Source organism: Mus caroli, chromosome 14 (genome assembly GCF_900094665.2).
Source record: "Mus caroli chromosome 14, CAROLI_EIJ_v1.1, whole genome shotgun sequence".
Taxonomy (NCBI): Eukaryota; Metazoa; Chordata; class Mammalia; order Rodentia; family Muridae; genus Mus; species Mus caroli.
Genome location: NC_034583.1, coordinates 47,069,578 through 47,081,127, shown reverse-complemented (window position 1 = coordinate 47,081,127; position 11,550 = coordinate 47,069,578). Strand labels below are relative to the sequence as shown.

At 46.4% G+C, this 11,550-nt stretch overlaps 1 protein-coding gene across 3 annotated transcripts; it reads right to left on the bottom strand.

Annotated features, from left to right (window-relative positions):
- Positions 1 to 3,873: 3,873 nt before the first annotated feature.
- Tssk4 (testis specific serine kinase 4) lies at positions 3,874 to 6,351 on the bottom strand. 3 transcript variants are annotated; one of them, XM_021181916.2, is made up of 4 exons: positions 5,910 to 6,351; positions 5,300 to 5,514; positions 4,563 to 4,956; positions 3,874 to 4,148 (listed from the first exon to the last, which is right to left on the bottom strand). In XM_021181916.2, the coding sequence occupies exons 1-4, from the start codon at positions 6,132 to 6,134 to the stop codon at positions 3,966 to 3,968; spliced, it is 1,017 nt and encodes a 338-aa protein (XP_021037575.1). In that variant the 5' UTR covers positions 6,135 to 6,351; the 3' UTR covers positions 3,874 to 3,965. The 3 variants fall into 3 exon arrangements, with proteins under 3 accessions (XP_021037575.1, XP_021037576.1, XP_021037577.1); XM_021181917.2 differs by having other exon boundaries at positions 4,563 to 4,926; XM_021181918.2 differs by having other exon boundaries at positions 3,874 to 4,295; positions 5,910 to 6,313.
- Positions 6,352 to 11,550: the final 5,199 nt, after the last annotated feature.

Below are 11,550 nucleotides of genomic sequence, written 5' to 3'. Positions count from 1 at the left end.
TTTGAGTTCTCAGATGTGGTGTTGGGAACTGCTGGGTCCTCTATAAGGTTTTTTCTCTTTTTGGTTTTGTTTGTATGTGTTCTTTTGTTTCGTTTTTGATACAGGGACTTGGTACCCCTGGTTGTTCTAGAACTTACTATGTAGACCAGGCTGGCCTCAAACTCAGAGATCTGCCAGCCTTTCTGTCTTCTGAGATTTTTGTTTGTTTGTTTTCAATTTCTTTTATGTCTGTGTAGGTCTGTGTGTGTTTATGCCACAGGTGTGGGTGTCCACAGAAATCAGAGGAGGGTCTTGGGTCCCCCAGAGCTGGAGTAAACAGGCAATGTGAGCTGTCTCATGTGGGATGATGGTCCCTGCATCTCATGTGGGATAGTAACTGCATCACAGTTGGGATGGTCACTACATCTCAGGTGGGATGGTTCCTGCATCTCATGTAGAATCACTACATCTCAGGTGGGATGCTCACTGCATCAAAGATGAGATGGTGGGAAACAAACCTGTGTCCTCTAGGAGAACAGTAAGTGCTCTTAACAACTAAGCCTTCTCTTCAGCTTGCACTTCGAATTTCTTAAACTTCTCAAAATATACACATGTCTTTAATGATTAGAAACCTCCTTGCTTTATTCATGAAAGATCCTTTTACTGGTCAGGGTATTCTAAGCAAAAAAGATTCATTTTTAAAGCGTCTTTAGGGAAGAAAGTATAAAATCCAATGTGAGGCCATATGATGGAAGGACTTGATGGTATGAGGTGAGAAAGCCAATGGTGGCTAGGGGCTTCAGGGAAGGGAGGCTGAGGGAAGAGTGCCCTCTGATTCCTTGGCAGTGTATCCTGTTCTTAATGACGTTGGAAAGGCAGAGGGACTGATAGCTAACATCACAGAACAACAGGAGCTGGCCCAGCAGATCTCGGGTGCCATTTCTCACTCTGTGGGTCTTGGAGATGACAGGGATGAAGTGACTGGGGTGAGGGGTCAGAGAATATTAGAGTATTGGCAAAAGCTTGTGACTGCTTAGAAGGAAACCTGAGAGAAGCTATTGGAACAAATTTGGGAGAGAACTTCAAAAGTGGGCTCTTTGGGGACTGGCTTGTTTTCTTGGTTTGTTCTGGTTGGTTGGTTTTTTTCCTTTGTCTTTGACCAATCTTGTCATCCCATGTTGAGGATGAATTGCTGCAAGAGCTAGAGGAACTGGAGCAAGAGGAATTAAGTCAGGAGCTGATAAGTGTGAGCAACAAGGAAAAAGAATCCCCAAATTGGATTGCCTAGGTTGCCTTCTACACATCTGTCTGCAGGGCCAGGACCCAGAGCTCATTGTTAAAGACTTAAGAGGGTAAAGATATGAGGTGAGGCTATTGCTTATTATTACTGTCTGTATCATCTGTCTCATCACAGAGGATCCCCGAGAAGCCGCAGCTGCTATGGCTATGCAGGCTGCTGACTGTGTAACAGCATCTGACTGAAAGGGAATAAGGGTTGAAACCCAGAATCCAGCCTGTGTTCCACTCAGCAAGCTGTGTGCCTGGCTTTTGAGAGGCAAATGCAAGTGATAAGCCTCTTTTGTTTTTCCACTGGTTCTGGGGTGCTGTGGGCGTGAACCTCACTAAGCAGAAGGAACATATCTTTTGATTTTTTGCTGGAGAGAGACAATTCAGCAGGCTCTAGGTGTCAGAGCAGGTGCTAGTGCGAGTTCTAAGGCCTTAATACTTCCTTCTTTTTGAGGGTATCTCAACCTCGGAGCTTCCAGAAAGGATGAAGATGAAGACGCACTAAATGATTGGCAGGTTGAGCATCCTGAGAAGTTTGGTTGTCTGTCTTCTGCTGTCCTTAGTGCCAAACGCTGAGAGCTAGAGAGCATAGCTTTGGGGTTTCCTGCTGAGGTGGCAGTGTGCCTGTCTGAGGAGGACACCTTGTTCTCCCTTCTTTGACTGAACTTTGAAGAAGGATCTTGCTGCAGAAGGAGCCCCTGGGTTCCCTTCTTTTTGGTAGTGGAAGATGTCCTTTTCTCCCCAATAAAACTGGGTAGGTGGATCCCTAGTGTCAATATCTATCGTTACCTAAGATTCTCCCTCCTGGTTCTGAAAGCCTTGGGTTTTTTTTTTTTTTTTTTTTGGTTTTTGTTTTGTTTTGTTTTAAACCTAATCTTGTACTATTTTAATTTTTAATTTTATTTGTAAATTTTTTGTTTTATTTTATTTTATTTTTAAGATTTATTTATTATAATATCTAAGTACACTGTTGCTGTCTCCAGACGCACCAGAAGAGGGCATCAGATCTCATTACAGGTGGTTGTGAGCCACCACGTGGTTGCTGGGATTTGAACTCAGGACCTTCAGAAGAACAGTCAGTGCTCTTAACCGCTGAGCCATCTCTCCAGCCCCTGAAAGCCTTGTTTTAAGTAGTAAAAAAAAGACTTCATTAGTAATGAAGGAGGGTTGAAAACACAAATGGCTCTGGGCAGGGGTGGTGCACACCTGTGATCCCAGAACTTGGGAGGCAGAGGCAGGCGGAGCTCTATGAGTTCAAGGCCAGCCTGATCTACAGATCGAGTTCCACACAGCCAGGGCTACACAAACAAAACAAACAACAAAAAGGAGGAGGGGAGAAAAAAGGAAATCAGCAAATGACCATTTCCAATATCTGAAACTACATTCTGGGCAGTTTCACCTTGCGATCGGATTTGTCATAGTGTTGCCTATTGCTAAGGTTAAGAATCTGCCATCAATACCAGGTGTGGTGGCACATGCTTTTAATCACAGTGCCCAAGGAGGCAAAGGTAAGCAGATCTCTGAATTCAGACTAGCCAGAGCTGCACAGCCAGGGTATACCTTGTCCCCCATCCCCACCCCAAAAATAGAAAGAAAAAGAAGGGAAACTTTTTTATTTATCTTATAACCATACTGATAGTAGATATGGTGGCACATGCATGTAGTCCCAGCACTCTGGAGGCTAAGACAGGAGGATTGTGAGCTTTACGCTAGTCTGAGCTATAGAGGAGGTTGTAGGATACTTGAAGGAGGGGGAAGGGGGAAGAAAAAGGAAAGGGAAGTGGGAGAGGAGGACAGATCATAAGGAACCAATCTGAGTCTTTCTCATTGCTTTGGCTCAGTTATGCCGCTAACAAGCTAGCCCCATTTTCCTTTTGCAGGGATAAAAGTAGCTTGCTTTCTTTTTTGTTTTGTTTTGTTTTGTTTCAAGACAGGGTTTCTCTGTGTCGTCCTAGCTGTCCTGGAACTCACTCTGTAGACCAGGCTGGCCTCGAACTCAGAAATCCACCTGCCTCTGCCTCCCAAGTGCTGGGATTAAAGGTGTGCACCACCACACACCTGGCTAGTAGCTTTCTTTTATCCAGAACTAACAGTTCACTAGAGGGCTTGGCTTGGACTCCGTTCCTTCAGTATCTAGGAGCTATGGTTTAAGGAGCCCTGGATCACTGCTATTCTTTCAGTAGTGGTTAACATGATACTGGAGAGAAAAGAAAAGGGACCCAGAAGCCAGGCCCGTCCCGTTCCCTTTTGTTAACTCTGCTTTCCAGCGAAAACTTTTACCCAAGTTAGGAGCAAACACAGAACAGATGGAATGATGCCATTGCTTTCAACTGGAAATGGGCAAAGCCCAAGTCAACACAAAACTAACCCCCCTCCACCTTCATCCCCCACCCCACCCCTGTCCCATCTGCCACTAGAACATTAGAGAACAAAAATGTGAAATAAGAGCCTCAAACTCACAAACTTAGTTGGCACAGTAAGGCTTCCCCAAGTCAATTTCATTAACTGCCCCAGGTGTCAAGAGTACTGGTGAGCGGCTCTGGGCAGAAATCTACCCCTCTGTAGTGGTCTCCACGAAGACTCTCGAGGAAAGAATGCCTTTGACCCTACGTGGTGAAACTAATTAGGTTTATTTTATAGAAAAGATTTCCCCCCCAGTCTTTCTTGCTTTTTTCCTTAGCCTCCTGCCTCAGCCACTTTCAGGTTGTGATTTCCAAGGATTGGTGCCGTTTAGCAGAGCTGGTGGGTTGGTACATGGCCTCGAGCAGCTTGATTTCATTCGAAGGTTGCTCAGGCTGGAACTTGAGCATCCAGGGGTCCCTGAGGACATCTAGGATGGTGGCACGCTTGGTAGATTGGCGTAGCAGCTGGAGGATCAGGTTCTAGGGCAGGGGAGAGAGAGGGCTTGGCTGAGCTTGCCCCCACTTTGTGAGCACAGGCACTGAGCAGCTGGACCTAAGGAAGAAGCAGGATGGCCCATCGCACTACTCTGGTGAAAGGGGCTGGGGCCCTGGTTTTATGCTGGAGCCCTGAAAAAAAAGAGAAGAGCTCCTTGCATAATCCCTTTTGCCCTAAAGGGATCATTGCTGGGACCTAATTACCAAGTATATTTAAGGTTTGAAGCTCAGTGGTTGACCCTCTTAAAGCCTTGCCACCACTTTGAGTAGGAGCTCTGGCATGACGAAAGCCAACCGTGGGGGGAGGAAGAATGTAGTTGGAAGGCCTAAATTTGGTATTTCCTGTCCCCTCTCAATGGGTCATCCCTAAGGCCTCAGCCCTCCTGGGGGAGCCAGCACCTTGCACTCCTGGGAGATGGTGAAGTTAGCTGGGAAAGTGACCTCCTTCTGGGTTTCTCTCAGCAGCTTCTTGAGATTGGTGTCATCAAAGGGCAGCCGTGCAACCACTAGAGTGTAGAGGATGACGCCCATGCTCCAGGTGTCAGACAGGAAAGGGTTGTAGGGCAAGCCTAGCAAGATCTCCGGGCAGGCGTAAGCAAAGCTGCCACAGTAGGTCTGGCTGAGGTGGGAAAGGCTGTTCATTTGGCGGTAAGAAGGGCTACTATGCACAGGCTGGCTAGAAGGCACCATCTTGGCGAAGCCAAAGTCCGATATCTTCACATTCTCCCGCTTGTCCAGCAACAGGTTCTCCAACTTTAAATCCCTACCAGCAGCAGAAAGGCTGGGGGTCAGGCTGGGGAGAGGGCTTAGTATTAGACCGGGAGCTGAAAAGAAGGGGTCAGAGGCTAGAGATGAGGACAGGACAAGTGGGAGTGAGATGTCTATGGGAAGCAAAGCCATGGAGTTGTGAGCAGAGCCCAAAAGGGAGAGAGGATGGTACCTGAGGACCACTAGTTCACCATTGTGTATAAAGTGCTCTCACACAGTGGATACAAGTGTCCTTGACCAGATGGTTACAATATGGTGAACAAATGGACCTAGATATTGAGAGAAGTCAAGAGAAAAGGACAGAAAATGGGCAATATGCATAAAACTCCCTTGAGATTCCCAAAGCCCAGTCCGGTGACTATCCTCACCGGTGCACGATGCCCTTGCTGTGCAGGTAGGCGATGCCCAAGGCCATCTGGGAGAACCACTTGCCAGCAAGGGTCTCAGCACAGGCCCCATATCGTTGGATCCATTCAAGGACATCACCGCCCTGAGCCAGCTCCAAAATGATGTATACTCGGGATGTGGTCTCAATGGCCTGATAGAAGTTGATGAGGTACTTGTGCCGTAGGACTTTCATTACCTGACTCCAAAAGAGGGAACCATCAAACCTGGCAAACTCCCACTGTGCTGGCCTTTCTCCACTCTCCCATTGCTACTTACTACTTGGAAACAGAATCTGTTGGTGTCTGGGTAAATCCCATTTTGCATTTTTACTTGAGGGGACATTGGATAGTGAGCTGAATGTTTGCACATAGGAAGGAGGATATATATATATATATATATATATATATATATATATATATATGTGTGTGTGTGTGTGTGTGTGTGTGTGTGTGTGTGTGTGTGTGTGTTACAGAAGTTTCCTAAGTTCTGGTTTGGAGGTTTCTGGAGCTACCCTTCCATAGTTATACCCCTAAGATACCTCAAGTAGCTTATTAATAAGCCTCAGTTCCTTCTCTCAGCTCCCTTCCTGACCTGTATCTCACGTGGTAGGAACTTGTTGAGATAATCTTCAGAGGCCTTCTTCTTCGAGATGATCTTGACAGCCACCATGACCTTCTGCTTTGTGTAGTATGCCTCATAGACAGTTCCATAGGAGCCATGGCCAATGATCTTGCCCACCTCATAACCATACTCCTCCATGACAGAGCGATAGGCTGGGGTGGCTGATGCTGTTTCCGAGGTGTCTCCCTTCCCCATGATGTTGGGCTTGCGCAGTGGGGAGCTTTGATACTTAGAAGCCTCTGTCTATGGAGAAGCCACCTTGAGCTCCTGAAGGGAGGGTAGTGAAGTGAAGTTAGGGTCCCAGTGTTTACCAAGTCACACAAGGCTGGGATGCTGGGCTCGGCCCTTCACTAAGAACTTGGAAGGGGAAAGAAAAGAACATTCTTTTTGTCTTGGCTGGCTGTTGTTACTTCCATATCTTGGTTACAGAACTTCTAAGGTCCCAAGTTCCATACACCTTTATTCATCATTGGCCACAAAGCTTGAAATGAAGTGCAGTTCGGAACACATTCATTACAAAAGGCACTTTACACAACCTGGTAAGTCTCCCCTGTGGCTCCTTTATGTTACTGAGTATCTGCCATGTGGCATATAATTATGCAGAATATACTATGTTAAACTAATGAACAATGTCCCCAGAGTACCCATGCTTCTATAATCCAGCGTGAGAAACATGTCAGGGTGTATACAGGACTGCGGTGTTGAAGCACAGTCTGCATTCAGTCTTGACCTGCGTGCGTTCAGCCGTCTTGACCTGCGTGCGTGCTTGCTTTACACGGGATGCTCCTGAGTTTTCCCATCCATTTAGTCACTCGTCCACTGGAGCAGCATCAGTTTCCAGTTTTCAATTTTGTCTTGTTTTCACTGTTGATTAGGCCTAGGTCCTGTGTATGCTAGGCCAGCACTCTACCATCAACCCACATCTCCCCAGCCCCTCCGTCTATGGGGCAATCACAAGCTTACTTTTCTCAGACTCTCACATCTTCCCCTAGGGCTCTCACACACTCTCAAAGCTCCAGATTTCACGTTTATTCTGATGGCTCCTTGTGCAGATTTCACCCCCAGATACTGGAGTTCAAGATCGTGCCTATTTGCTAACTCAATATTACAGGAACATATCTTCTCTCTGCACCTCAAATTCATATCCCAAACTATTTCCTACTCTAAGACTTCCATGTTGTCCTGAACATAGACATCAAATATCATACCAGCACTGTCAGCCTTGGTGCCTACATCCAATGTATCATCAAATCCTGTCTCTTTAACCTATTTTTTATTCATAAAGCCCTTGAAGGGTCTAGAGAGATCACTCAGCAGTTAAGAGATCTTGCTGTTCAAACACAAAGACTGGGTTCAGCCCCAGCATCTACAAAAAAGCCAGGTGCAGCCCCAACCCTGAGTAAAGTGGACACAAGAGCATCACTGGAGTTTGCTGACTTTCTCACCTACTCCAGAAATGCCAAATTCAGGTTCAGTAAGACCCTGACCCAAAGGAACAAAGCAAAGAGTGGTGGAAGACATCTGATGTCCTCCTTTAGCTTCCATATGAATACAGGCGCGTGTTCTTACACTCACAATTGCCCATACACCATACATATAAAAATAATGCATTCACATCTCTGTGCCCACTGCCATTCCCACTTAGTTCAACCCTCTACCAATTAACTGGTCACTTGCAAGCCTGTTGCTCCCCTACAGTTGATGCATTTATGTGTGGACACGTGTGCCCACGCATGCAGAGGCCAGAGCAGGACATTGGGTGTTTTCCCGTCACACTTCCTTATAGCCTTGAGTCTGCCAATGAACTGGAAGCTTGCCATCTTGGCTAATGTGGGTAGCCAGTGAGCTCTCTGCATCCACCTCTCTCTACCACCTGATTCTGGGGTTACAAGTATATGGGGTTTTCATGCTGGCAGAGGAAGCTATGTTACTTACTGAGCCCTTTCCCTAACCTCATAGATCTGATTTTTATTTCCATTTAAGACTAAGTTGAGGTGGGTGGTGGCGGCGCACGCCTTTAATCCCAGCACTTGGGAGGCAGAGGCAGGCAGATTTCTGAGTTCAAGGTTGGCCTGGTCTACAAAGTGAGTTCCAGGATAGCCAAGGCTATACAGAGAAACCCTGTCTCGAAAAACCAAAAAAAAAAAAAAGACTAAGTTGAGGCTAGAGACATGGCTCAGTGATGGAGAGCGCTTGCTGCTCTCGGAGAGATGCAGGGTTTGGTTCTCAGCACCCACAGAGCAGCTCACAGGCACCTGCCACTCAGTTTCAGGGCAGGTGATACCCTCTTCTGGCCTCTATGGACTCTTGAAGAAATGAGGTGCACATAAACTCAAGCAGGTAAACACATAAATTAATCTAAAACAATTTATTGTCTGCTGATTCTCAGGATCAAGTTAATACCATTACACAGCCCTATGATTAATTTTGCCTTTCCAATTTTGCCTCTTGCTTTGTTCTTTTTTTTTTTTTTTTGGTTTTTCGAGACAGGGTTTCTCTGTATAGTCCTGGCTGTCCTGGAACTCACTTTGTAGACCAGGCTGGCCTCGAACTCAGAAATCCGCCTGCCTCTGCCTCCCAAGTGCTGGGATTAAAGGCGTGCGCCACCACGCCCCGCGCTTTGTTCTTTTACCATGGGGCCTAGCATCTCAATATGTATCCTAGGCTGATCTCAAAATTGAAATCCTCCTGGTTCTCAAATATGTTACAGCTATGTGCTTTTTGTTTGATTTGTGGATCTCTCTCTCTCTTTCTCTCTTCCTCTTTCAGAAAGGGTATCCTTATGTATCTCAGGTTGGCCTTGAATTTTGAATTTCAGATTCTCCTGCCTTAGCCTCCCCACCAACCCCTTAAGTGACGGGTTGAATCTACAGCCTCTCACATGCCAGGCAAACTTCCTACTTCTGAATCTATGAGCTATATGCCTGCTTCTTCTTCTTTTGACAGTCTAACTTGCCCATGCAGGCACCAAGCTTGCAATAGAGACTCACCTGGGCCTTCACAGTAGTGCAGATGCCAGCCTGTGCCAGCTTAGCACCTTCTTCTCTTCCTCTTCTGGCAAATGCCTACTTCTCCTTCAGAATTTAGGATTTCCTGGTTTTCAAGGTCTCTGTTAGTCTTGGCTTCGCCTCCCAAGTACTGGGATTATATGCACACAGGGCCACAACTAGCCATAACTGCTTATTTTACTTCACCCACCCAATAGGTTATACAGAGTTCTCAAATGACAACAGATGTTTGAGAAGCTGGGGCTGGGGAAATCCTCAGTCGGTAAAGCACTTGCTTCGTAAGCATCAGACCCTCAATTCGATTCCTAGCACCCGGGTAAGAAGCTGGTGTACACCTGTGACCTCAGGGCTAGGGAAGGAAGCACAAACATGGAAAGCCCCGGTGTTCACTGGTCAGACAGCCGAGCCACATCAGAGAGCTCCAAGTTCCAGGGAGACAGCATGCGGAACCTCTAGCATCCATACACTTGTTCACACTCCTCTAATCCCAGCACTTGGGAGGCAGACGATCTCACTGAGTTCAAGGCCAGCCTGGTCTATACATACTGAGTTCCAGGCCAGCTAGGGCTACAAAGAACCTGCCTCAAAACATCAAAAATCTCAGGTAAGAATGTTGACTCTACCTTATAGAGAGGGAAGCTAGAAACAAAGCAGAGGCTGGGGGATGGGCTGCAAGTCTCAGTTGAAAGGAAGAACAAGTTGAGGGAGTGACTGAGTGAGAAGGGCAGTGTCTTAGGGTTTCTATTGCTGTGATAAAACTATAACCACGAGGAACTTGGGGAGGAAAGGGTTCAGTTGTTTTACAGCTTGTAGTTCATAATTCAGGGAACTCAGGAAAAGCTCAAGGGAGGAGACCAGAAGCAGAAACTGCTGTGGAGGCCATGGAAGAGTGCTACTACTGGCTGGCTGCCGATGGCTTGTTCAGCCTGTTTTCTTATAGTTCCCAGTACCTTAGCCCAGCAACTCCCCCCACCCCCACTTCCCACGGTGAGTGGGCCCTCCCATATCAGTCAGAAGATCAAGAAAATGTACAACAGGTTTGCCCACAGGTCCATCTGGTAGAGGCATCTTCTCAGCTGAGGTTCCTTCTTCCCAAATAACTCTAGCTTGTAGCAAGGTCACATAAAATCAGCCAGCACAGGCAGGAAGGTGTGGTCAGTTCTTACATGATTTTGGGTGGCAAACTTGGGCATGACAGGTGCATGGCTGGAATCTGAGCACTCAGGAGGCAAAGGTAAGAGGATTTAGTTGGTTTCTGTCTCCTTGCTGTGAGGTTTGCAAGCATGTGGAGGTTACAGGACCATGCTGGGTGGCTTTCACCGTTGTGTTGTTTTTTTTATCGCTGTGATAAAACACCAGGACCAAGGCAACTTATAGAAGACAGTTTATTGGCACTGTAGCTCCAGAGGGTCATGTGCTGAACTTCGAGCAGAAGTTGAGCAGACTCAGAGCCTGCTCCAGCACTATCAGGACCACTCTCAAACAAGGTCACACATCCTAAACCTCCCGAAACACCACCACCAAGTGGGAACCAAAACTTTGAATGCCTGAGACAATGTGGGGGCCTTTCATTCGAATCACCACAACCACAACCTGGGATTTTTTTTGTTTGCTTTGAGATAGGGTCTCAAAACCTAAATATCTTCCAATATAAGTGATGACACCATAACTGACTTTTCAGGTCCCACCTCCTGAGTGTGTGACCCTGCTGGCACCGTAGGTCCAAAGTCTATTGGAATTCAGCTCTACAACCTGGTACGATTAAAGAACTGCCCAGAGTACCTCACAGTTAAGGAGATGCACCCCAGTACTGCTCATCAATGTGCATTAACCAGGCCTGGATAGGTGGTTTGGTAACAAACTGGTAACAATCTCTCATCACAAATAGAAGGTATACCAATTTGTTCAAGGAACATATTTTAAGCCACCCAGTACATACAAGAACACTGCTAATTTCTGAAGATAGAGGGATAAATTAGTCTCCTTGGAAGGAGTTTGAAATTATAAGAGACAAGTGAACTCCACCAGCACTGTGAGATGAAGTGAAGAGAAACACACGTGGAGGGAGAGGTACAGAAAGGACTTCCCTGGAAAGTGCCATCTGCTCTGTTCAGAGAGCGGAGTTCTCCAGTCAGGAAAGCAGAGGGAGAATATCAGGCTTAAGAGATGACATCCAGGGCTGGAGAGATGGCTCAGTGGTTAAGAGCACCAACTGCTCTTCCAGAGGTCCTGAGTTCAATTCCTAGCAACCACATGGTGGCTCACAACCATCTGTAATGGGATCTGATGCCCTCTTCTGGTGTGTCTGGAGAGAGTGAAGAGAGTGACTCACATATATAAAATAAATAAATAAATCTTAGAAAGAAAGAGAGAGAGAGACAGAGAGAGAGATGACATCCAATATTTCTATGTGAACCCAGAGTATTCCAGAAAGTTAGTATACCTGGAGTAGCATCAGGATATGGCTCTGTAAGGCCTCCTGTTAAGCTACTCTATTGTCCCGGTCCAAGTTTGTTATACATAAAAATCGGAACTTGTTAAAAAAAAAAAAATTCAGTAGTTAAGAGATCTTTGTGCTTGCTCTTCCAAGATCCTGGGTTTAG